The 27,830-nt window shown below is 39.3% G+C and overlaps 1 protein-coding gene across 3 annotated transcripts in view; it reads left to right on the top strand.

Annotated features, from left to right (window-relative positions):
- Positions 1-27,830, top strand: part of vti1a (vesicle transport through interaction with t-SNAREs 1A) — a 114,324-nt gene that overhangs the window by 1,336 nt on the left and 85,158 nt on the right. For all 3 annotated transcript variants that reach the window (XM_086303789.1, XM_086303791.1, XM_086303790.1), the window contains exons 2-4: positions 7,191-7,249; positions 8,150-8,260; positions 23,932-24,009. In XM_086303789.1, the coding sequence (XP_086159915.1) occupies positions 7,191-7,249; positions 8,150-8,260; positions 23,932-24,009 (248 nt within the window). The remainder of the gene's footprint in view (positions 1-7,190; positions 7,250-8,149; positions 8,261-23,931; positions 24,010-27,830) is intronic.

Genomic DNA, 27,830 nt, shown 5'->3' with positions numbered 1-27,830 from the left:
TGAGGTATGGACTAGAAAGAATAGGAGTGAAAGTCAATAGACAAGACAGAATACATGTGTGTGAATAAGAGGGAGACAGATGTAACAGTTAAGATGGATGAGTTTAAATAAAAGTAATGCACAGTGCACAAGAAAAGTTAAGAAAGGAGTACAGGAGAGGTGGAATAGTGTCAGAGTTTATTTGTGACAGACGGACAACAGCAAGAGTAAAAGGAAAGGTTTTTCGAGACGGTATTGAGACCTGCTATGATGTATGATTTGGAGACAGATCATTAATAAAACCACACAAGACAGAAAGTTGTTAAGATGTTTTTGGGAAGTGGCCAGAATGGATTAGATTAGAACTGAGTACATCAGAGTTTCAGCTCGGATTGAGCAGTTTGCCTACAAAGGTGGAGAGAAAAGGCTGAGATGGTTTGGAACTGTGGAGAGCAGGGATAGTGAATGTATTGGACAAAAGGAGGAAAAGAGGAAGACCACAGAAAAGATTCATGCATGTAGTGAAGGAGCACATGATAGGATGAGGTGGAAGCAGATGGTCTGCTGTGACAACCCTTAAAGCGAGCAGCTGTAAGAAGAAGACATTGCTGGTTTCATCAGTTTGTTAAAGTGATAGCATTCTGTCATTCTATCAGAGTTGTTTTGCCTCTTCATTTGTATGACCCGCAACTCCTTCACTTTTGAAACACTCATTGATAGATTCTGATGCTGTAGGAGTACAAATCTGACTCTGTCTTCATAAACTTTATCACAAAATTTTATTTAAAGATTTTATTCTGTGATATAATTAGAACTGAAAGCTCAACATACATGTGGTCCATGTGTGCTTCCAGCAATTAATGCCATGTTCACACCACTGATAAGAAGCTACAAACTGACGCCTGACACTTGTTGATGCTTTATGTGCATCAAATCAAAGTTGAGCTGACGTCCATTTTTTTTCTTCAACCTATCATATGCTTGATGCAATTAAACACTTGAGCGACACTTCCGTAGCAAACCAGTGACAGTGTCGCTTGTGATGTCTGTCTGTCTTTGTAACTTTGTCTGGTTGTGAGAATTTAACATTAAGGCATGCAAATTGTGTCTTCTAAGCTCTCTTTGATGTTTAAGGAGGATTATTATTCTGTTGAAATGTGGAAAGAGCATTATGTTCTAATTTTGTTTTGTACAATAGGAAGCCTCTTTAACATGTCTGACCACAATTTTGATAAAGGTGTAGCTTTGAAACTTTCTTGAGATAACTTTGGGCAGCTGGAGAACACCTTATCACTGTATAGGATATTCTCCTATATAGTCATGTCTTATTGAGCTGGGGAACTTAAGATGCTGGAGAGACATCTGCATAGTGGTAATCTTTTTATAGTTGGTTAGTTTTTTGTAAATTTTACTTGTTCAGACCTATTAAGACTGCTGTTTGTGGAACGACTTTGGGTATTTCTCCCCTCTTCTGCTCTGCATGTATCAGTTTTGGAGGAGAAGCAGAAGAGACATACACATGCTTGCATACACAGTGAAACAGACAGCACTTTTGAACTGAGCTAAAATAAAAAGTGTGCACAAATATTGATAGTATCAATAGCAATTCTGGTATTGATACTCAGAGTGATACTTTTAAAAAAAAAATCCCCTGAAGTTCAGTATGTAGCCCTCTGAATTGTATTAAATTAATTAAATTTAATAATTTTTTTGGAAATGGAAAAAATATACCTCAAACATACACTATGAAAAATGTCAAACAACAGAAGTTGACATGACCTTTAGAGACAGGCACATTTACATTCTAGGTCTCAAAAAAACTCAGTTTGAAAAAAACATGAAAAGGTGTATTTTGTTTTGTTAACCAGTTATTAATGAAAGTAAAAATCAGAGTGTGTTAATAGTCACTATTTGCAAATTGATGATGAGCCATCTTTTAAGTCGTGAGTGACTGCTCTCCCCAGCATAAGCTGCCTATGTAGGTTTAAAGTATCAGTACTGGCAATTTTGGCCCTGTATTTACTTGGTATCAGATCAATACTAAAATCTGCAATATCGCACCGCACTACTTGACTACATTTTCAGATAGCAATGTGTTGTTAATGTTAGATAGACCTCTTTTCTCATCACCAGTTCTCATACTTGGTTCTGTAGGTTTCAGACATATGAAATCCTGACTGTCTGAGCCTGTTTTTGATACTGTAATTTATATTCTGCAGGATCTAGGCACGAATGCATGGCTTTGACTTTTTTCTTTGAAAGGAGTCTTTAAAATGTATTTATGTTTACATTTCTGTACTGTGAAGCCCTGCACTAAAAGAGGGTTTAGAGGTGGGTTAAAACCTACAGATGTTGTTAACCACCTGGCTCTGGGTCTTCCCATCTTGTTTTTCCTACATGTAGATTTACCAGATTGCTGCATTAGTGTTTTGGTGGCAGGCAGGCAGCTGAAAGACGGGCAGCTTGTGGATTTAGCTAAGCCTGGAAGGGAAACATGAGTTTGGATGACATGGAAAAGGCCAGAGCTAGTTGACCAGTTGTGATTTAACTTTAAAATGTAATACTTTTACTTAACATACCCATAAATGAATGTAGACATATCAATGGGTAATACTTTCCTATTTAAAATGACTTAATACAAAGAATAGATAATAGAATGCATAATAGAAAGTTGAGCTTCAGTTGCTCCCTTATTTCACAAGGGATCACCACAGTAAATAGCTCCACTATTGACATTGCAGATTTTTTTAAAACCCCAGATTCCCTTCCTGATGGAACCCCACAGGGATTTATGTCTCCTCCTGGGATCGAACCGTATCGTTTGCTTGTTAGGCAGATGTATAAACAGCTACACTGTCATCTGACACCACTCAATACCAATCACAGTTATAAGCTGAGACAAAATAGTCATTGAGTTTGTATTTGTTTTCTCAGTGCAAGAGCCTTTCTGCACAGCACCTTCTTCCATTTTTACGGTCACTTTTCAAAATTAAATGGTATTTTGCAGTGTGAAATACACTGGGTGTTTTTAGTTTACAGCTACACTAAGCCAAAATGGTGGGAAATATATATCTAAAGGTGGATATGACAATTAATTTAAGGCTGAACTACTACATATTAAAATTTTGGTGTCCACACCTGAGTAGGAGCAACCGTTATTACTACTTACTTACAGTGAGTTTTAACTAGTAGTTTGTTTTAAGTTTTCAGATTTCATATGTGGAAGCTTTATCTCTTCCTCTCGGCTCACACTTGCTCATTGGGTTTTCAAAGGCACTGCTCTCACAAAACCTCGCTTGACTGAATATTTCTGGTTTGGAATTGGCATGTCTGAAGACTCATGGCAGCCCATTCCGCAGAGTAATTTCTCATTGCTTCCTCTCACCATCTGTTGACTGTGTCAGAGGAAGCCTGTATGAATATGTACAAAGCTAGAAAATGCATTACAACCATAAGTAGTTGTTGTGTGTTTTCTGACACCAATGGAATAGTTTACAGTTGAATTTCAATTCCCTTCCTACTCATTAAGTTTTTCTTTTTTTTTTTTTTTTTTTTTTTTTTAAATGACATCAGAAACAGCAGTATGCGACATTACGTGATGGCAGAGCTTCAGTTCATCCTTTGTCATTTTTTTTTTTTTTTTTTTTAATAAATAGGACAGGGGGAATGAATGAGAGAGAGAGGGGGAGAGAAAGAAAGAAAACCCAAGGGGAGAAGAGACGGTGAGAAGGGGGGGGAAGAGAGACAAAAAAAAAAAACAAAAACTCCTGGGTCACCTGTATGGAGAAAAAACAAACAAACAAACAAACAAACAGAGGAGACAGCAAACAACAAAGAGCAACATAATAATAGAGAAAACAAAGCACCATCACAATAAACTAGCTAGTCATAGATATCAGTATTTACTAAGTAATAAACGATATTGTGCAGCACGCAAGATAGACAGCGCACAGTGTGCTTTGAGGCAGCAGCCAAGAAAGCTTTAGTCCGCGTCTGTGAATACCCATGTGTGCATACCTGTGTGGATCAGCATGCTTGCATTCCAAAGGTTTCTCCATGTAATGATCTGCTAGGGAGTGTGGGGGGGCCACAGCCCCATCCTCCAGGGTGTGAAGCGGGTATGGAGGAGATCAAAACTCCAGACATCCAGAGGCCCCCAGAACACAAGAGACCATGGAAGACCAACAGAGGGGCAGCCGCGCCACTGTTCCAGTAAGAGCTGAGGAGAGTCCCAGATGAGGGCTCACTCAGCAGCCGCGGAGCAGAAGCCAGGGGGGGTTGCAGTGACGCGCCCGTGAGCTCCGCCGGCCCCCAGCTGCGCCTGAGTGACCGAGCCCTAGGCCGAGAGGCCGGGGGCACCCCACCTCCAAAGGGGCCCGAGCGAGCCCCAGGCCCCAGGCCCCGACAAGCGGCCGCCAAGGAGTGAGCCGGTGTGTACCCGGACGCCCACCCCCAGACACAAAGAACCACCAACACACCGACACCTGAGGGAGTCCGCCACCGGCAGGGGAAGTGGTGGTGGGTGGAGATAGGCCTCCAAACCTTGGAGGGCCTGAGGTGTCCCCAGAGAGGTGGCGTCTGATACCCAACCTGACATATAGACACAGACATACAGGCACACACAGACACAAACATCCATTCCCACCCTCATGCTCTCATATGCACTCACTCCACACTCAACCAACGTGGAGACAGACATAAAGAGACGCTGTACACACAATCACACTCCCCAAGCGTACTCTACAAACCGGGTCTAGGTACCCTTGCCCCTGGAGGGGGGAATTGCACCCAGACCCAGGTGGTGTTACCCTTTTCCCTGCGGTGGGGAGAGGCAGACCACCCCGACTCCGCAGCAGCAGGGAGGCCCCACACCCCAGACCGCAGTCGGACGGCCAACTCCTCCTACTAGCCCCCCCGCTCCAGCAGGCCGCAGAGAATGGGGGTGGGAGAAGACTCCATTAAGTTTTTCTTAAGTTCTTTTGGCTCTTCTTACCCAAGTGGATGCATTTTGCCCATGATATCTCCTCTGTTTAATATTTTAAAAAGGAGCCATAACATTGTTCTTGTAGTTTATTACTTTTACTTGGCATGTTATGTTGTTGATAATGGCCATGGCATGTGGAAAACATGACCTAGATGCTCACAAACAATTAATTTTTGTATATTATTTATTTGCAACATTGCTCCAAAACTCAACATCAAGAAGAAATTTGAATAAGAATACTATGAACAGAACAAGACTCAACATCCTTGTTCTATTAAACATGGCTCCAAGTTTTCACTTTTGAATGTTCATGGCAAGAGATTATTTGTCAATCACTGGCATTGAAATATGAAACATAAAAAGTAAAAGAAAAATACCAAGCCCTTTGTTTTCTTCATTTTTGCCTTACTTCTGTCTACAAAACTCCTCATCCGTCTGTCAGCAGGTTCTAGTCTTGGTAAATAGCCATACATATTTCACAGCCCTCTAGCTCGGGCCTGAGCCTGAGTACGAAAGCGTCATCTCATCTTTCACTGAATTGCCTCTGGCTGTTTACTATAGAGGTTGTAAGGTTGGACACAGGTTTTAAAAATGAATTTAAGGGCCATGTTGGCCTATGGCACCTGAGAAACGAAGATCTTGGCTTAGCTTTTTTTTTTTTATTGCAGTCCCACAGCTGGGTATTCTTGTGATTTACTTTTGTTTGTATTTTACCTAGAATGCTTTTCATACTTTGCTTTTAAACCTTTATTAGAATACATCTGTTGGGGTTTCAAAAGCAAATAACATTTTCAGAATTTCTTAATTACTGTAAAAAATGTAAGATTGGTTCGACTTTGTAGGCATCACCTCTTAACATTTACCATCTGTACTCAATACGGAGCTGGTGTTTAAGATGCTGCACTTTTTGTAATGATACATTTTATCTGTGAATTTATAATTATGTCACTTTTTGTTTTCTGGGAGTTAAAAAAAAATGTAACAATTAACAGAATTTTTATTGTCAGTATATCAGGTCCACAGGTGTCCTCTTAAACTGTTAAACCAAATATACTACAAGATCAGCACTTTGACTGACTGTTGTGATATGCTGATGCACTGATAACATTAACACAACTTTGTGTTACAAATGTACTCTAAACTATTTAAAATTTAGTATGATATATCTCACACCATGGTTAGCAAAAGATTTCCACAACACCTCAAGTCTGGGATGGTTCTAACATTAGTTTGGCTTCGCTTTTGCATTACATTGATCGCTTTGTCTTTTTCCTCGAACTGTTGTGTGGTGGGTGCATTGTTCCACTTAAGGGAGGCTGCTGGTGCTGGGGAGTGCTGTTACCACAGGGGTGTGCAACAATGACATATGGTGGATGTGTGATAAAGTAACATGCACATAAATCTCTTAAACCAAAGTTTCTAAAGTAAAGGCTGCATGTTAAGATGACATTAAATGTTATTTTCTTTACCCTCTTTTATATTTTTTATGTTATTAATGGTATTTATGCATAAGAGAATTTCCTATATTTCCTAACTTCATTTTTTTGTTTTCTTTATTATTATTAAACTATATGTGTAAGTTGCTTATACTTTATGTCAAAGCCTTGGGCAATGGTCTTTTCTTTTCTTTTTTTCTTGTTTTAAGTTAACATAAATATGCTTGATTAGTAAACACCATACCGCATACCATGAACTAACAAAATCTTTGGCCAGGATCTAATTTCAGGACAAAGACTAGTTCATGTAGATGTAGGGAAAGTGATAATGCCGTTGCCTTAAATAACTGTTGGAAGCGCTGTAGTTTGCACGCTGCTCTGGAACTCTTAAGTCCTAATGAGTTTCAATGGGTAATGTGGTAGAGCAGCCATGGGGTGAGGTGTAGAACAGTGCGTTAGTCATTCTGAGTGGGACTCATACTTCTGGCAAGTGAGCAAAGCTGACACCTCCCTTCCCTTTGAGTTGGCATGAGGTGTCTCGCTGCTCCTCAACAGAAACCAACAAAGGCCTCATAGACGCCAATAACTAAGAGACATCAAATGTTGGCTCGTCGTGTGGAGAGAATGTGTAAATATATCTTCAAATGTGTCCTCGTGTGTTGTTTTCTCCCAGTCTCTTTCTTTCTCTCTCCCCCTCTCTTCCCCCGTTGCGGGGGAGTTAGGCTGTTGTCATGAAGCGCTGTTCCTCCGTCGGCTGATCAATATGTTGCTGGGTTTTTTTTCTCTTTCAGAGGAGAAGACACAGCTGGTTCTAAATGTCGACAAACAGCTTGAAGAAGTCAGAGAGTTGGTATGTCTTTGATCAGTAATTTTCTCCTCTTCCCATTTCCTAAATAATGAATTTGTGGAAAGAGGGAGGGGACAATTTTCACTGGCACCAGACAACAGCACCTGTATTATCCTGGTGGTGACATGACATGTAGACATAACACACATGCACACATACTTCACATGGCGGAAAGGAGGCTTCCTCCTCATATGATTACTTTCCCATAATCTGCTTTTAAGTGACACCCCTATGACACATTTCAAGCCATTATCTTGGGTGGGTGTCTTCATGTTGCTGTTTAAACATGAGCAAAGTCACCTGACAGAAACAAATTGTTGTTGCGGTTGTCTTGTTATGCCATAGTGATGAGTTTCCTCCAAATCTGCCACAGAGAGACCTGTCTACCCATGCATCAGATGTACTTTTGCTTCATTCACTCAGACATTGTTGGGCCCATGCGTGTCATGGCAATGAAGAAGCCCTCGTATTTGATTGTGTACTTACAGAACATACTTCCTCTGTTGTAACTTTTATCACAACTGAGTGACACCAGCAGAAGGCGTTTGATTTTACAATCGGCACTGGAGGATATTAAAGTTAATGCTGCTGAAGTTGAATCTGTTCAAAAGTGTTCAAAGGGAGCACACAACTGTAAAACTTGCCCTTAAAATTTTTTTCAGAAAGCTTGTGCAGGAAATATGATCATAAAAAAAACTAAACTTTTAAATGTAAAAATGTGCATATACAGTCTATTTTGTACTTTTTAATATTTTAATGTAAATCTGTATTATAATGAGCTCTAAATCTGTCACTCTGGCAGTGTTTTATATTCCAAGTATTTCTTTCGATTTTGAAATGACTCTTAAAATTTCTGTTAGGAATGTTTGACTTTAAATGAATTGGATGAATTGTGGGTTTTAGCTGGAGCAGATGGACCTGGAGGTGCGAGAGATCCCCATCCAAAGCAGAGCCATGTACAACAGCAGGCTGAAGAGCTATAAACAGGAGATGGAAAAGCTTGAGAAAGACTTTGTAAGTATTTCAATATGTCATGAAATGTTTTTTTTTTAATTCTCATGCAAACGCAACAGTTGTAATAGTTGTAATGTTCTTACTGAGAGTGTAAATGATGCTCCATAATAAATAAGCGTCTATAAACTACTCATCATAAGACAAACACCCCAGCTTTTTTAAACTCAGAAATTAAATTATAAAATAAATGCATATTCAAAGAAATATCATTTGGAAAATTGGTTTGGAACCAGTCACTGCTGACACACACGTGTTGAATTTGTGGGTTACTTTTCTTCCACTCAGACGAGCTGGATGAAGTCCAGAGACTGTGATGGTTTTCCATCTTTTCAAGGCCACCGTGCGTGCAGTTCTGTTGTTCCAGTGTTTTGTGTCATTATCTTACCAAAAAGATGAACCCCTGACCAATCGATCTGCCTTCGTTTTTTTTGTTTTGTTTAGTTTTTTTGTCACATGTCCAATAGCGAAATACAGTACCGTTTTGTGCATGACCATATTCTGCTAATAATTCTTCAGAGGATGTAGTAACACTTTGTTCCATCACCGCCTTTGTTCAGACACATCGTTTTTGTAAGTAATCAGCAGAATTTGTGGCACGTGCATAAATCCCTTTCATGACATTTCAAGGCTTCACATACTTCCATCGCTCTGCAATAGCTGTAAATTAACCAAATAATTAAACATTAATCCTCGAAAAACACTTCTTTTCTCATGAAATTTGTATCATTATTTATTTATCTTTACTGTTAGAAAAACACCAAAAACTGCGGACTGTTTACGTGTAACTCTCACTCTCGCAGTAATTCCTGCACTCACAAACAGACTTGCACTGAAGCTCAGCGGTGCATCCACAGAGGTTAATTCGGAGTTCATATCTGAACTTTCAAGCAATGCCTATCGAGAATGGGTTGTGTGTGTTTGTGTTGTTGCTGCAGAATCTGGCCTTGTTTAGTAATTCATAAATCACTGTATGTCTTGGCTTGATTTATCAAAGCTTAATGAACAGTCTGGTCTTTTGGGTCACTTGCTTTTAGTCTACATTTTGAGCTACCAATATTGCCCAAGGTACTTCACGTAATCAATAATACTCAGAAATACGCAATTATCCAGTGCAATTGAATCCAAAACTTTTTTAACCTCTTATTTTAATTATTATATCTTTAAATTGATCCTTGTGAAAGCATTTTAAATTGATTGTTGGCATTATAATGTTAAGAAAAATCGTAGTGGTAACGTATCTTTAACTATATCTTTTTTTCTGTGGTTGTTGTTTTCTGTTGTCAGTTTTGTTTTGCTGGTGCTCATAACATGATAATAAACCCGTAGTGTAAGAGCCGTTGACCTTGAGCTTGAGAGCACGTGTCCCTCCACGAATCAAGTTTTATGTGATTTAAATCCACAGCCTCAGAATGAGTTGGAAAAATATATACTGAATTGTTGAAGTCCTGTTGAGGAAATTCAGCAAAGGCTTCTCCTTAATGTGTTAAGTTTAGAGGTTGGCCAAAATAACGAACAAACTTTTCTCCAAACCTTGAAATGAATAAAGTGTGTACTTTTCCACACAAATCTGAACTTTTTCTTCGCTTGTAGAGGATTTATTGGAGGATATTTGGATAGCTCAAGTTTAATGGGAAGGTTTTCAGGAAGTAACGGGAAGCAGTGCAATGATCATCACAAAAATGCACAATGCATAGCCAATATAATCAGAATTCCAAGTGTTGAGTAATTTTGATTTGATACAAAATGTCAAAATAAAAGTAGCAGTTGTGAAACTCAAAATAGACTTATGCACATATGAAAAACTACATATTTATTTATGATATACTGCCCATCTATACCTCAGATGACTACTACAGTCCATGCTTTTCACCAACACTCATTATTTTTCTTAAATGTTTGTTTGGTATCTAATCATCATTAACCACAAAATACTTTTTATATTCCCCCACCTCACCGCTCCAAACAAGTAAACATGCACAAACACCGCATTTAGATTCAAATAATATGTGCTAGTGATCTGTGAACACGCCACTGAGATGTGCTAACTGAGATCATAGAAGAGATCTCTGTGCCAAAACAGCTTGCTTTTCTCGCCATAGGCATTTAATTGGCTGACGATTAATCTTTAACTTTTCTTCTCCCCACTCTTACCATGCTTAATCATCAAGCAGTTAACACCTGCTGTGGCCGATATTGGTGCTAATTTTCGTTTCTAGCCTTTTTTTCCCCTGTCTTACGAGCATGTGCTGGCGACGAAAATTGTTTCTTCACCCTGGCAAAACATGGCATTCCTCCATGCACTTTATAATGCAAAAATCCGGTGTGCACAGTCCTTAGAGAGTATGATGATGTCTAAATTCTTTTTTGCACATCGCTGCATACTTAAGTCGTGTCTGTAATTGCTTGTACTGAAATAAAAAGCAGAAGGTAGCCGTAGGATAATCCGGGTGTCCGGAAAATAAAAAAGCAGTGACTGGCTTCTAACTGTGAGTCTCCCTGTTTGACTGTAATTTCTCTTTTTTACACCTCTGCGTGTGGCGTGGTGAAATCAGCGCACATTTAAACCAGGATCACCCACCTCACAGAGTTACATCTAGTATATCTCGTCTCCCGTAAATCTGATGCAAGTGTTCAGAAGGCAAGAACTTCAGCCCCCTCAGATGTGTCTCAGATGTGCCAAATGCTATAGCTGAGCTCAGCTTCTCACTTCCTGCCGGCCTAGGGAGGACATGACACTCGGCTCGAAAAGGCATCGAGTGGAAAAAAGGGCAATCTCCTTTCTTTTTAATGTAAAAAGCTCCGGCTTTGTTGTGCTTTCTGTGGATATCAAGGCCTTTCCACTCCCTCACTACCAAATCTCCCCCATAACCTACCCCCTACTGGCCTCCCACGGGTGTCTCCCCCCTTAACCTGCTCTCTCATCCTCTCATTCACCCGTGGTTTGAAGTAATTCTACCACTGGTGTGCCAGCTTGAGACCTCATTCCTTCTCCTTTTCAGACAGAGGGCTGGAGTTGACCTCAGAAACCCAGCAATTTCATCCAGAAAGAAAACTTATCAAACAACCACCCCAAAAGGGGTGTGTGTGTGTGTATATATATATATATATATATATATATATATATATATATATATATATATATATATATATATATATATATATATATATATATATATATATATGAGGTGTAGCTTTGTTGGCTTGTTGGGTGACAGCTTCATTGTGATAAAACCGGGGGCCATGGGGATCTCACAGGTGCTGAGCCACGACAAAACAGACATTGTAGTAGCCAAAGCAGACAGGAGCTTAAGCAAAATAAAAAGTAAGCCAAAGTATACAATAAATAAATAAAAGGGAAATGAAAATCCTATTTGATGGGGTCAGCTTGCTCAAATCAGAGGGAGAAGAATGGCATGGCTCTTAGCAGTGGCTTTGATCAGGGAAAGAGAGCCTAACCTAAGTTTAATTTAATGAAATCTATTGGGCAAACAGAGCCACTGTTTTCAAAGTGCCAGGTTAGGTCTGTCCCAGTGGGCAAGATGAGGACTCGCAGGCATTGATTGCGTCACGCAAAACACAACTTTAAGTGTGTGAGTGAAACTGGACGCCATGAAATGTGTGATTCGTGTGACTTGTGTATAATGAGGCATCGTAAAGCAACATTGGCTGGAGGATTTAAAGATACATTTGTCAGTCCTGATAAATTTCTCTTATCAGAATATATTTTGAGTACAGAGACCCCTCCTTCCTTTCGCCTGACTATGACAAACTGTTCTTTATCATTGTCAGGTCTCTGATTTATTATGTAGACTCAATAAAAATGAAGAGTTTTCTTTTTTCATTTTAACAACAAAATTGACATTATTTAGATTAGGTCATCATTATTTGGTTAAATGACAAACAATCCTCAGGTATTATTGAAAATGAAGTAACTTTATCAATTTCAAGCAAATCGTTTCTAATTTCCTTGTAATTTTTAACACTTTTCTGCTTTTCCAATCATCAGTAAGTAATTAGCTGAATAAGATGCACCGGTGGCTGTAACTTGCAGCCCTAATATCATTGTTATCATTATGTAATTGGTATAAATTCACTGGAATAGCTTTGCCTCAATTATTTAATATAAAATTTCATGAGGAGTATTGATCTCTTTAAGAAAAAAAAATCACAACTCTTGGTCATTACTTTGCAGTAGCTATGAAGTTTAGACAAGTGTCTTCATTTTTTTTTTTCCCATTTTAAATCCTGAACCCTTTTGAGAGATTATTCACTGCATGGCTTACTTGGACTATCAGCACACCTCCTGCTGGCAGCAGATGGCGGTGTTGATCTAAGAATTTTCTTTGAGTAAGCTTCAACATCAGGAAGATATTGGGCACATTCACCAATTACTTTGCCCTGCTGATATGTGGTTGGACTTGCTCTGATAAATTCTTCTTACCATTGCTATGCCTAACCTCTGCTTTATGTTTAATATGCAAGATTGAAAATGGTGTCCCTGTGGTGAAAACCTATCTGAGTTCTTGCTTATAAGCTTATAGGTTTATGCATTTTCTTTTCTTTTTCTTTGCTTAATTATGCTTTGAAAAATACTTAAGCAAACAAAACAGAATATAAATTAAATGCCAAGTCCTTGGGAAAGTGAAATGCCTTTTTTAAACATTTCATGCTTTAACTCACAACAATATTCTCATTTCTTCTCTCAACTAGTTCTCCGAATATGTTTCACCTCTTTAGATCGTTTCTTTTTTATTATATCCAAATAAACACTACTGGTCTAAATGTTTGTTTGTTAAAAGGTTAATTAATAGTCTTTAAATCTCAAGCTTTGACAAGTTTTGTTGTTGAGACCTTACATCTTTTTGTCATTTATTAAAAAGGAGGTCCTATAATGGTCAAGGCAGTTTTGTTGATGGCACGAGATCCATTGTGTTATGCGTTTTGTTTCATCTTATTGAATTTTGAATAGAAAACTATTTTTGGTTTGTCATAATACGCCACACAATGTTCCATCAAGGACCCACTAACATGTTATCTACATGCCAGTATTTCTTTTGAAACGCATATCGTCACCCGGTCTTATGAGGTCGGAAAATATGTAGGCATAGTACAAATTATTAGTTATTGCAAGATTTGAAAAAATGCGATACAGTCAAAATTTAATTTGTCTGAAGTGCAGTACTTAAATTCAGAAGGAGCCCATTCAGTAAGATTGAGGTGATGATTTGTCTTTTCATTCCCAGCTTCATTTATTCCGACATGGACCCTGATGTTAAATCATGAGGCCAACTGTCACAGGAACTCAACTATCCCTTACTAATTTCCAGTTATCTGTTGGGGTATTGTTTGGAGCTTCAGTCATGGTCAAATAGGATGTGTGGATTGCCTTTTTCTTTAATAAAAGTATTTTCGGTGGAATGCCTCCCAGTGTCTGCCAAGGGAGATAATTAATGCATTTGGAAAAGAGTTGGTCAGCCTTGAGAAATTCAACAGTTTATCTGCTAGGTGCACTGAGGTGAATAGAATGAAAAAGCTAATGGTATTGAATATTTTCACTCCATATATCAATTTCATAAGTGGTTTCACTGACCTTATAATGATATCTTGAGACTTGACATGTAGTTTTCAGTTGAGGCAATGACTGAAAATGGTTTTAATGAATTGGAGTACAGCACCTTTTAAGCTTTTTTTGATGTAGAAATGATTTAATTAAAGTGTGGATGCACAGATATAACAGATAATTTAATGCTCAAATTCGATCAAGACTGAGTTACTAATGAATGACTACTGACATTCCTACACGCGGCTCAAAAACATGTTTGAGAGTGTTATCTGAAGTTTTCCATGAGACTTTTTTTTTCTGGCCCTAAACTTAAAACTTTTTGTGTCCTCTTAATCTGATGGTCAACCACAAACTATTCATCAGTGGCAATGAATTAACATATTTCTGGATTTATATTTTAATTTTCAGGGTTTTGTCTTTGTGTGATTGGCTTCTGCACTAAGTTGGAGTTCAGTGTTTGAAATGTGAATTTTGAGTGATGGAACGGAGTCAAACACTTGAATATGAGGATCATTTTCATGTTTTTCATTATCTTAAAAAACTAAATAAATGATCATGGACACTTGAAGATTGTAGAGACTATCCAGCTTTAACAAGAGTGGTCATAAACTCATTACTTTTGGCACAGTTACTAACCTTAGCAAAGAATGAAGAGTTTGCAAAGTCATTTAATGAAAAAGTTATTTGTTTTAAAGAGCTCTGGCATCTTAAATGCAGTTTTTTTGCACAACTTGATCGTAATTATGTTGAGATTTAAGTTTTGAAGTGAGATTTTTTTTGGGCGACTGTACATTCCAAGCTAAACATACAACTAGCGATTATATATTAGCATTGTTGTAATCCCGCTTGAAGGCTTCTTTTTTTTTGCCCCTTGTCCTCATTAAAGTGACTTCTGCAAGCAACAACATGACAGACCAACATTAGTTGGATGTTAGACACTATAAATCGCATTAGGTTGCCTTGGCTTACTTGTTCATATTAAACACAGAGGAGTAAATGCAGATTGACTCTTTTCATGGTTTGTTGCTTAACAACCCATCAACAACACCAAAGTCTAATCACTCATCACCAGTCATAAAAGAGTTCCCTGAATTGACAGGGATTTTTTCCCTCTCTCCCTATATTTCCTCTGCGCTGAGTGCAGATTTAGGATGTAAGCAAATAGATCTTCTTCTTCTACTTATGAATTCTGGCTTTCATTCGGAAATCGTTGCGAGCAGTACGTCTTGCACAAGCCCTTTGCGGATTTGTGGTATTGCAGGCTTTACCATGTCCCCTTTATGGACACCAAGATGGGATTCATTTGTGGATTAGCCTTTTGTCACTCATGTTGAAACCATTTTATTTATTTATTTACTTTTTTACATGTTTGATGGCGTAATGGCAATGGTAGGGCAAATCTGGGTTGAAGGACAGTGTCACAAGAAGGACAAAAAGTTGTGCTGTCCAAAAGTGCCGTGTTCGGTTTTTATTGAAAAACGGGAGACAATACTTTGGCAATACTTTGCTAATTCTGCTTAGTTTTTGTTTTTTTTTCTTATTTAAAAAACATGTATGTTTTACATGTGTAAATTGTGTTGGAAGCATTAAAAGAAGGGGATAATTGATAAATGTAATTTAACAGCCGGTTAAGTCTAAATGGAAGTATCGTTGAATGTTGATGGGTCTGCGTCTCAACTTAGAAATGTCCTTTTGGGCAAAATATAGGCGTTGACACCAGTTCAGGATTAATTAATTAATAGGGTGTTCTCGGTGGTTGTGAATGTAAAGTTGATTTTTAAGTTATATGAGTAATTTCTTTAGCATTGCTCAAAGAAACCAGACTGAAATTATGCTGTGTAATTTCCAGTAAGCCTGATGTTTAGGATAAAATTGGCACAACAGCAAAATTTACTTGCTAACGAGGTGTGTGCTCTTTAACAAAATGATTTGTCGTAGGGTTTGACTCTCAAATATCACACAGATAGGCCGTAATTTGTAAACACATCATCCCCTGCTTCTTCTGTGCCTCTTCATGTGAACTCTCTTCTGTATGGATGGGGTATCTGCATTATGCCTGGAGCACAGGATTTGTTTGGCAGTGTGCAAATTCGGCCGTTATCCTTCCACGCGATCGTTTCCTTTCTCGCTTATCTCTCCTGGCCCCTCCAAAGTCACCGTACTTTCACACTCACTGACAGCGATCAGTATAGCTTTCAGACGCTTGTCTGGCTGAGTCTGCCAAGAAGCGAAGGCCCTCCCAGGTCCCCTCACTGTCCTCAGGGCTTGTGTGATTGAGTGACTGGAGTGAGTGGGGGCCAAAGATAATAGGGGGAAAATATAAAGACATGGGGTGATGATATGATAGCACCCCCACGCTCCTCCTCCACCTCCCCTTCACTTTTCTTTTCCTTTCTGTTCTTCTTTCTGTCCTACCCCCAGTTCTCGTGCACCGAGCCTGTCCCACGCAGTAGTGTAAACCAGAAGTGACATGTGACACCCACTCCCCAGTGATGTGCTGACAAGCGGGTACTAGAATAGGTGACAATGTTTTCTTTTTTTGCCAGACTGGCTTAAGTATGGTGAAGGGATTCATGAAGTATTTATGAAATATATTATGAATCATTGGGTCTGTGTTTTTCCTCTGTATTTTAGGCAGTGGCATTTGCTTTTAATAAGTAAGGCTCAGAGACGCCAAGGCTGGGGAAAGGAGTAAATGGAGGGAAAACTCTGTATATTTCATCTTTAGTGGTGTTTCTTTAGAGTAAAACTTCTACGTTTACACATGTTTTAACCCTTGCTCACAGCCCCTTCACAGAAACATGCACACACATGCACACACACAATTAACTTGGTTTCTTCCTCTCATCCTAAGTGTTTCTAATGAGGGAGTGTGCCAGAAAGAAAGGGAAACCGTTTTTGCTCTCAGCGACCAACAATTTTGCCTTTTCTCTGGTGTTTTTGAAGCCTGCAGTGGAATCTGGCTGTGGCCTTGATCAGAATTACATTGTGGAAGATGAATTAAGGTTTTTTTTTTTTTTTCAATTATCCCAGAGGTTGGCCAGCATTAGAGCATCAGCTTACTCCTGCAGTGAGACTAAACTCTTTAGTTTTGTTCCCCTCATCACCATAGAGCACTTGTTTGTTCTCCGTTAAGCTTTTTTTTTTCTTCTTTTTTTGTATGTTTTTGTCTTGGTATTTTTATTCTGAAATTATTCATTTCACAAAAGACATTTGCAAACAATCAAATAGCTCATTAAATTAATGTTATTTTGTGGATATTCTAGCACTTTTTTGTTTAAAAAATAAATAAAGCATCATTTTTCTTTGTGTTAATGTTGAATATAAGACAATTTCCTTTAAATTGGCTTACGAGGTGCAAGAAAGTCTTGTCTGTACCAATCAGTTGACTGCTTTTTAAAAATTTTCTGCACCGTTGTTGTGAATTCCAGCACAGAACCTGCACACTCCCAGGAAACTCGTAAGTGTATTGGGAAGTTCAGGAGGGCACATGTTGGAAGGGCTTTGGAAGGGGGCCTTACTGGCCTCATCAGCATTTGAATGTGTTCTGGCTAGTGAAATAACAAAGTATACATAAATATATAGAGATAATGATCTGGCTAAGTCTCTATGTGTGCTGCTGTATTCTTATGCTAATGATCCAGCTATTCAATGCCAACAATGGTCACATTACAAGAAAAGGCAAAGCACTGAAGGAGATAGTCTTCTGTGTACGTGTCCACCGAGGGACGCGCACATGCTCACCAGGCCCAACTTCTCTCCCTTTGTGTCTAGGTTTTTTTTTTTCCTCTTTTTTTTTTATTTTATTACATTTTTCAATTTTAGATAACACTCCAAGAATAGACATCAAACAAAAATGAATCATAAATCGAGGTCAGGAGTGAGCCTCTTTCCAAAGCAGAGAAAGGGTTAAAAGTGAAGGTATCTTTAAAAAAGATGGGAAGACTGATAGGAGAGGAGCTCTTCTCAGCAGAGGGTTCAGTGAACCATATGTAGGTGCCCACAGGCTAATGGGCCGGTTGGTCCCTGGCTTGCCAGGTATCCTGTATGCACATTTCCACCCCCCCACCCCCCCGAAACAAAACACACGCACACACACATAGATAGATAGACTCTCCCTCCTCGTCATCCTCCAGCACTCACCTCTCCAACCCCTCCCACCTTCACTCTGTGAAAATACCTCCTCCACTTTCCTCTAATCTCACCTTTTTCTCTGGTGCTGACCTGGGGAGGCTCTCTTTATTCCCCACTGCACGCCAGAAGCCAGCGTTGTGATCGGAGCCCGGGCCCCTGCGCTGGTTCCCCTCTCCTCTCCTCTATCCTTGCCCTGACTGCCCGCCTCCCCGACGGCTCTGCTCTATTGATTTACTCCTCCAACCAATGCTGTCTGTCTCTGTTTTGCACCACCAGCACCTAGGTCCCTCATCTCTATAACCCTCCCTCTTTCCTCATTTTCTTTGCTGTCTTCTTTTTTGTCTTTTCATACTTTCTTTCCATCTTTCTTTCTGTCCCCTCCTACACAACCACGGGCTATGGAAGGAAGAAACTAATGGAACAAGAGCGAAGGAGTGAAAGAGACACGGAAAGACTGGTAGTGTGGGAGGGGAAATGGGGCCTTTGATTTTTCATTAGAAGCACCTTCATATTTTAATATTGGGTTTAATCGGGCCCGCGTGCCTTAAAGAAATAACCACTGAGAGATGATCCCTCGGCCTTCAAAAGCTATATGGCGTTTCTTCAATCAAAGCCCTTCTTGAATTTGCTCTTTTGTTTGGAGTTCACTTTCAACACCCCTCCTTCCACCGCCTTCTCTTGCTGTCTCCTGGCCTATCACTTTGTGGTTACAGTCGTTAGGCTTATTGACTGATCTCAGCAGTACTTAGCAATAGAAATGACTTTGACAGGGAACCCCCCTTCCATTCACACAGGTGCAAGAATGAAATAGCATGGTATCAGAGTGGTGTAAACCACTACTGGCAAATGATAAAACCTTGGTTGCTTGTGGGCTAATTGATTGATAGATTTTAAAAAAAGCAAACTAATAAAGAGAAGTTTTATCACAGTTGTGCCAGACAGTGTCAGGTTTTTATTAAGGGACATGATCTTTTTGAAGCTGATCCACTCTGTCTGCCTAAAATAAGTCTCCTCACCTCACACCTGCTCAGATATGTCGCTGGCTCATTTATTGCCTTGCCGTTGTTGATCATTCACCTCTATTTGTGTTTTTTTTTTGACAATTGTTTCTCTGAGACTCCTTGAGGTATTTCATCGAGGTGGAACACAATGCAGTGTGCGTCGAAGCCACCAAAGCACCAACCTGTGAGCTAATGAGAGGCCCCATGCTGTTATCTAAGGCTCCGGCTTCTCTACCACTGCTGCACTTCTATCAGGGGAGAGAACACACACCGGGCTACCGTTCACATATGTTGCACGCGTACGTTCTCTAAAGGAGGTTTACCGGGGATGCAAAAGCTCACAGAAGCCTCCATCTTACATACAGTAGCCCCCATGTATCCTTCTGCACTCACACAAGCGCACAACAGACAGAAGTAAAGGATTCGATGGCACCAAAGACCGCAATAAAACAAAGGCGCAAATGACACCCTCCTGCGACAGTCCCAACTGTAGCTGCTTCTCTTTGTCTGATAATATATCAGATGTATTAAAAAGGAGCACTTAATTGAACAACCTCTCCCAGTTTGTTTGTGTTAAAGGAGAGTAGAAGATGCTAGACAACAATTTGTGTGTGTGTGTTTCGCTTTGTGCTTTGCTGTGCATGTCTGTGTGTGTGTGTGCGCGCGCGTGCGCGCGTGTTAAACCCCTGCCGAGCAGAGATGCATTATTTAAGATGCTGTTGTGATACTTGTGCCTGCTTAAAGGTCTCAGCTTCCTTTTAACGCCATGCCGCATCAGCCCACCTCTGCCCCCACTTGTGGGGGGAACCAGAGTGGGGCCTGCTGGCGCTGGTCCACACATCACCTGGGAAAATATCACAGCAGGGGAGGAGAGGAAGTGAAATAGATAACCTTTGAGTTTAGCACACATTTTTGTGAACACACATTTTACTGCTCCACTTCATTGTCACTTCTGTGCTGACTTTAGAAATATTTTTTTACTTATTTATTTATTTTTACAGGATGTTCATTTTAGATCATTTTATACTCACCTTAATTTTATTTGGATTTTCACATTTTGTGCATCCCTAGAGCAACCGGGAGAGGAAAATGAAAGGACTGGATGTCAGTTTGAGGCAATCACATGGCGTTAGACATGAGAGTTATTAAGTCTAACTTGCCCAGTTGCTCACCTGCTGGTGAAAAACCTTGTAATGGAGCCTAGTACTATAAATTGAATGTGGTTAATTACTCTTCATGCTATGCCACCAGCCGTGTGTGCAGGGTGAAAAGGAAAAGCTTGGGAAAGTAGAGGGAAAAAGCGTCTGCAGAGGAACTTCAGGGCCCCTCATTACACTCTGCCCCTGGGTATTTTTACGCCTTTTATTTCCCATCTAATGAACTGTTTACATTTTTTTTTTCTGCTTTCTAGGCACCACAATTATTCGACTTGTCCTTGTGTCACTCGTTGCACCAGGCAAAAAGCAAGGAGGAGAGTTGGAGGGCATTGAAATGTGTATATGGATCTCAGTTTGTTTCATTTGAATTTTTCTGAGAAAGTTTTGTTTAATATTACAGAGACCTTAATTGGAGACTGATTTGAATTTATTTTGAAAGGTCATATTATTATTATCATCATTATTATTATTATTATTATTATTATTATTATTATTATTTTATTGTTTTATTTTTTTTTTTTACAATTAATAACGTGTTTTTCTGTGAGTGGTTTATGAAGGAATTAAGAGTCGTCATGTTTATTTAACAAAAGTATACCATTGCATGCTCATAGACTATAAAGGAATTGTACACAAATAAGATATCCATGTATTGGTTATAATTGAATTAATATCATTTGCTGCTCAGAGGATTATGCTGAACTGATTAGCATATCTGATATGAATTGTTATGCGTGCATATGTAATTATGTTTTGATGAGTAAAGAAGAATACTTTTTTTTTTTTTCTGCTATCCATGTCAACAGAGGTAAAACGTGTGTTTTTGACAGGACACCAGCACCTCCATCGCCTCATTTGACGGGATGCGTGGAGTTTTTAAAGGCAGGCCACTTTGCATAAAGTTAAGATGTACCTTTTGTACTTTTCTTGTGTGCTTCCGGGAATAGAAGCAAATTCTCACCCAAGATAAAAAAAAAAAGTGACAAAAGACAGACCTTTCAAAAGGATTTAAAAAAAGCTCTTTCCCCCCCCCTTTTCTGAGCAATAAGGTATCTTCTGAAAGCACGTATTCTTTTTTAGATTATAAAGCCTGATTAGTTGGTTTTGTCTTAAGATGCGGCGCTCTGTCTCCACGTACTGTAAATAGATTGAGTTAGTTTTAGAGCTTTTTTTTTATTATTATTATTATTAATGGAAAATAAGGTTTTTACAATAGACCAGATATCTCCTTTCTGACCTCGAGACTGTGCCTGTTGTCACTAAACACCCAAACTCATAATCAAAATCTGTTACTGTATTAAGCAGTCAGTATTGCACCTGCTTATATTTTACATCAAATGGGAAGGCAGTAGTCACTTAGGAATCTGTTGTTTTCCAGAGGGGGAATCCAAAAGCTGGAGTGTGTACTGTAGGTACAGGGAAAATAGCGGCAACACTTTCATTTCAATGACATTTTCCATTCTTTATACTTTCTTTGTTATCTACTCTGTTCTCATTGCAGAAACCCTTCATACATTCATCCGTAACAAACAGCTATTTAGAAATACCAAAAAAGCCCTGCATATGGTTTGAAGGCGACGTAAGCCTCAACATTCAAATCAATGCTTCTCCCAGGCTTCCTCGTCTCAATTACTGGTGAAGTCGTCTTTCCCCCTAAGTTGCACTGAAGCTCTTTAAGATGAAACTCGACTTAAATGGAATATGTGGGTGTTTTTCCTGGCAAAAAAAAAAAGTGCGCGTGTGCCTGGTGTACAAGTGTACATGCTGTCGTTATATTGTCTTTATTGTCTTTCTGATTTTAACAAATCTGGAATTCCTTTTTCTTGTGCTTACACTTGCACTAACTGCAGCACAGTGACCATTCAGTTACCCTGGTGTAGAAGGTTTACAATGCTTTACAATGCTGGAATGGATGGGTTTTCTTTCTTTTTTTTTTTAAAGGTGACAAAATATGGTTTAAATTATGTTTCAAATACATAAACATATGCATTAGGCATTTAAATAAAGGATGACAAGCTTCAGATGACAGAAAATAAATCAGAAACGATCTCATTAATTATGCTTATGCTCTCATGACCATTTAAATAGCGCATGTTTCGCCAGTTTATCTTGAACTGGCTGTTCCAGTTCATTCAGCATTAGAGCAATTAAGGTAAAAGTTAAATAATACTCAAAAACCAACTTTAACAGCATCTTTTGACAGAGTGCTCCTTTATACCGGTGTGTGTCTGTGTTATTTCAGACTGTGCTGCCAGTCTTTTTCTTCAGTAGGCGTTTAGTGGTTAGGTTAGGTCCCCGTGGTTGGCTATTGTTTGGGTGCGCTCTTTATGGGTTTTGTGGTCTGGATTGTCTATCTAGTCAGTAATTACTCCAGAGAACTGTGGCCCTCACCATCACGATAATAACAAATCACATCAGCGAGGAGTTTCCACTCAGTGCTCCAGATTATGAGGAGAGACAAATAAATAAAATCAACCGGCTCAGTTTTGATTGGTTCCAAAGCTATTTCAATCAAGCAGCTTGATGTCATCACTCCTGACGTTCGAATTGGCATTTTCAAGTTTGGTTTGTGCTTTTTGTCATGGTAGGCACCATTAAAGTGCTTAGTGCTATAGCTTCTTTAAACTTTTACTGTTAAGAAAGAGAGGAGGAAAGGATAGTGCCTTTGAGGGGGGAAAAAATGTCCCCACCAGGTAATTGGTGTTCCTTTGCTTATTCCCCGACTTTTGTTTTATTTACTTAGTCAATTACAATATAAATATAGAAAAATTGAAAGAATTTGTGCTGAGGAAAAGTGATATTTTCATTCCTCTGCTGGTGTTTGTCTTTGATTTTGCCCACCTCCTGCAGCCCACCTAGAAACCCTGTCAAGGCGGTGACAGAAAGCGAAGGAGGCTTAGTAAACACTTTCTGTGTCTGCTGCTGGTGTGTATTTAGTTTAGAGGGCATGCCAAGAGGCTGTTTTTCCATGGGTCGGGTGTCTGTAAACAAGCAGTACAACGGCAGCCCACTCTTCCACAATCGGAGGTGGCACACTCTGAAGTGTGTATGAAATGTGTGTGTCTGAGTGTGTCTTTTTGGGTGTTTTTTTTCTTGGGTGGGGGGGACATGGATTCCCTCTTATTCTAGCCTATCTGGAGACAGAGAAAGAGAGAGCGTGAGAGAGAGTTTGTGTGTGTGCGTGTGTGTGAGGGAGAGAGGCAACCCCAAATCCGATGGGCCGCCAATGGGTGATGAATTATTCCCTGTCTGAGTCACAGCATTGGTGTTATCACAGAGCCTGCCACTGCACTGGGATGACAGCAGTGACAGCCCCTAGAAAAGATTTAGCGCTGACAAGTGATACTTCCTCATAATACATCTCCCTGGCCCTCTACCCTGTCCCTGGTTCCTCAGCCTCTCCCTGCACACAGGATGGGCTTTTTTTTATCCTTCAACTTGTATTTGTTTAAGTGGGCAAGGTGTATATGTGTGTGTGGTTGGGGCTCTTTGCCACCACCGCTGTGGCATAAGTGCATGAGGTAAAGTCGATCACCTTGGAAGGAGGCATAGGCACAAACCCCGAACACTGCTTTGTTGCTGGTACATGTGCTGTAAGGGCAAACACACACATATACACACCCTCCATGTTTGATTCGGTTTGTCACCGAGTTCCATTAGGGGGCTCTCGTGTTTAAGGAATGCCTGTTGTGTTTTTGCATCAACAACAGTACTAAGCCATATTTCCCCACTTGTTTTCTCTTTTTGCTCTCCTCTTTTTCTTCCTTCTTCTTTTTGTCCTTCTTCTTCTTCCTCCTCCTCTTCCTCCTCCTGCAGAAAAGGTCACGCATTGCCTACAGTGATGAGGTGCGCAACGAGCTCCTGGGGGATGATGCCAGTTCTTCGGAGAGCCAGGTAAGGTGTTAATCAGGGGCCCAAATGAGACCAGTGTGGGTGGCTGACTGGCCCCCAGGGTGGGGAGGTGGGCCCCATCGTAGCAGCCATCGAGAGCTGAAACCACACCATTGTCACTAAGCCATGCGGAAGTAACACTGTTTAATGCAAAGCTGGGCTAGCAGTGAGCGGGCTCGGGGCATGGGACCGGTGTCTGGACACAGCCAGATTGTGACCAACGCACACAAACACAAGCAGTGCACCTAAACACAAATACACACTTAAACACAGATTTCAATCCAAAACCCCAGCCTCCCTGCTCCAACCGTCCCACAGCTGTTCTCCAGCCGGGTACGGACTTAGGATCATAATAGATCCTCATGATCAAGACACACACAAAGACATACACACCCACACAAAAATGAACACACAGCCGCTAAATCTTACTCTCTTGTCTTTTTGTGAACTCCAGTGGTGAACAATGCGTTCCCTTGCTGATGACTGAAAGAAATTGAAAAAGTACTCAATAAAAGTTATTTAGTCACTAAATAATTTGATCTAGTATATCATGTCAAGCTTCAAACAGAAATCTTTTTTTTTTTTAATGGCCCTTTTAATTGTTTTATCTGTTAGCTATCAGTGTATTCACAATTGTTTGGGTTTGTTTTTTGTTTTTTTTATGTGCTATCAGTCCAGCCTGTTGAATCTGGGGATGTAAACAACATGAGCACATAAGCAATTTTCCTTTAACGTCAGCAATATTTACAAAAGATTTTTTTACACCAGTTTTGAGGGGGGTTTGTATTAAGAAGACATTGCAGTTTTAATTTGCTAAAAATATACCACACTCTTTAAACTTAATTTTAAATAAATTGTTTCCAGTCAAACAGTAATACATCAGCAGCACTGCTCACAGCTGTACTCAGCCACTCTCAACTATGACAAAATGTCTTTTGACTAATTATATATTGCCTTTAGAGTCAGCTGTCTTCTTGCAGAGGTTACTGTGTCTTAATGCGTACACACACACACACACACACACACACACACACACACACACACACACACACACACACACACACACACACGCAAATAAATGCTTTCCACATACTAAAAAGAAGAAAGATGAATACATATGTGCACATTTAGTTTCACAGCGCTATGCGAGTATATTTAGATGATTCACACCCAGGCAAAGCTAAATAAAGTTGTCTGGTTTTTTTTCCTCGTTTTTTTGAACATTTCCCTATTACCATTTCAATGATGACCCATGAACCGCGCATCTTAGAAACATATGTATCACGAGCCTAGATGTGTAATTGATATGCATATTCTTGGCAAATTAGCGAGACACAAAAGTGGCTCCGACATTTTATGCAGAAGTTAGAAGGAGATTTGCTGTCAGAAATGCCACATTTGAGACTCTGATGGGTCCTATCAAAATCTTGTCAAGGAAAAGCTGAAAATCCAGATCCCATTTCATTTCAAATCTTATTTCCCCTTCATTAAAAATGTATCTGAAATATTTAAAACGAATATTTGTAAATCTGAAATGTATAAATCTGAGAGGAAAATAATAAAGAAAAAGTTTAGGATTAATATTGTGGCATAGTACTATAAATTTACATTATAGGATTTTGAAAGCTGATGTTGGAATTTAATTAATAAAAATATTCTTGCTTTTATATTATTTAATATAATTGTATTTCCAAGTTAAGATAAAATATGTGGCTTTAATCCATGCATGTACAAATAACAGTAGCAAAGCGTGACATTTAAATACATGAACAAATCCAGCCATTATTTTTCGATCCTATTTAATAATAACATAATCATATATATATTAAAAATCACAAATCCACATATATAAAATAAAATTTAGATTATTTATTAATTTTAAATTAAGAGGAAGACATTTTTAACTTGGGGAATTTAGGTCAAACATGATGCCCTTAAAAAATGAGCCAAAATATGTGATTTATTACTCTTCTTTCATTGTATATTCACAAAATGTATTTGTTGAATAGACTTCTGGGACTTAGAATGTTAAATTTTTTATTTAAAAAACTCTTTAATGAATGGTGATAATGTCTGTTCAACTTTAAAAATTCAAAACTAATCTAAAACTGTCACATACACACACCTACAAACGCGCGCACACGCACACACCCATACAAAGCCGAAGAAAGAGTTCATCTCGGGGGCAAAAGCAAAGTAAATAGATGATGTACATTTATCCTTTTTCTTCCAGGTGCCGTATTTGCCTCATTTTCATTTAAAAACTTGTGGAGATAATACTTGTCTTGGTCTTGCTGTGAGTGGAGTACTCGCAACTTCAGGGTTTTTTTTTATCTAACGAGACGGCGGTGATAGGAGAGGGGAAAAGATGGTGGGGGCCGGGGCAAGTCGGTCAATTTAATTCCTGACGATCTGAAAGAGGTCAGGATCATTTCATATAGCCCTGGCTGAGCAGATCATTACCAGTCACAAATCTGTTGGTTACATGGCAAGGATTTATAGCTAAGTAAATAGGGAACCGTCATAAGTTCTGAAAATGGCGTGTTGGCCCTGCGATAATGGCTAAAGGACGATTTAATAGAGTTCGGCATTTATTCGTTATCTGTATGCGGACAGAGACTGAATTGGCACTATCACTCATTTTTTTAATAATGTGGTAGGCTACCATTGCACATTTTTTTTCCCTTTCTGTTTCCTCTGCATGCAACACGCGCACACACACACACACACACACACACACACACACACACTGTCAGCACACACAGACGCCACACACAAAGCAACAAATGCGCACACATTTTTCACACACGAACACTATACGGAATAGTTTCGATTTCAGTCACAGCAGAAGGCTTGGCCACAAGAGATTGTGCTGGTTTGAGCCGGCATGGACCAGATTTTACAGCCTACAAAGGAAGCAGATTACCACTTGTATCGAATTCCGTATTGGATAAAAAAAAAAAAATCTTTTGTTTGAAAAAAAAAATTGCTGATTATCATAACAGAAAAATTGCAGCAGTGCAATTTTGAATACTGGCTGGCATCACAAAAACACAAGGAGCTACGCTCATGCAGGAGTAATTATACCATTTACAATATTCTGTATTTACTGCTGTATATCTCTCGAGCAACACGAGCATCACTGGCCAGAATAAAGAATGGATGCCAAAGAAAAAATAAAGCTAAACAGGAAGAAACGAGAAAAACAGCTCACCATGCCCATCATATAGTTTTAACAAATCCTCCACAAGGACTTGCAATCAGTCAGGCAGCACAAATGAGCTAGAACAAGTTTTGTTTGGTATCCATTGACTGATGGCAGAGCTGTGGTGAGGGATCGCAGGATCTGATGGGGGTTTTTTCAAGCCCCAAATAACCACATTCACAGTGTCGTTTTAAACTTTGGCCTCTTCAATAATGCATTCTTAGCGGGAGTTGTTGCTTAAGTTAGAAAAGAGTGTTTCCTCACTAAGGTGCGCCTTGTTACTGCCGACATTTTCAAGGGTAAGAGCTCTTTATAAAAACATGGAGGTATACTTGTTTACCTCCCACATTACAGATATTGACAATATATTTTTTTTATATATATATATATGTCACAGACATATACTTATGATAAGCAAAAATGATGCAAGAACTATTTTTGACATGCAAGATTATAATGTGTGAGTTTCTTTATTTTTCAGTCAGTTTTTGTCGAGCACAGACTCATCCTGAATTCATTATTTATGACAAATTTCTTTGACTGTGTTTACTAGTTTTGTTATAAATACAGGAGAGGGAAATTTAGGGAGTGCAGTATTGTTTGTTGTTGTTGTTTTGAA

This window comes from Aulonocara sp. 'chitande type north' Nkhata Bay, linkage group LG8 (genome assembly GCF_057382095.1).
Source record: "Aulonocara sp. 'chitande type north' Nkhata Bay isolate Kocher_YH1m ecotype deep benthic linkage group LG8, A_spYH_male_GT1.1, whole genome shotgun sequence".
Classification (NCBI taxonomy): domain Eukaryota; kingdom Metazoa; phylum Chordata; class Actinopteri; order Cichliformes; family Cichlidae; genus Aulonocara; species Aulonocara sp. 'chitande type north' Nkhata Bay.
Note: the sequence above shows the minus strand (reverse complement) of the source record. Positions and strands in the feature narration are given on the sequence as shown.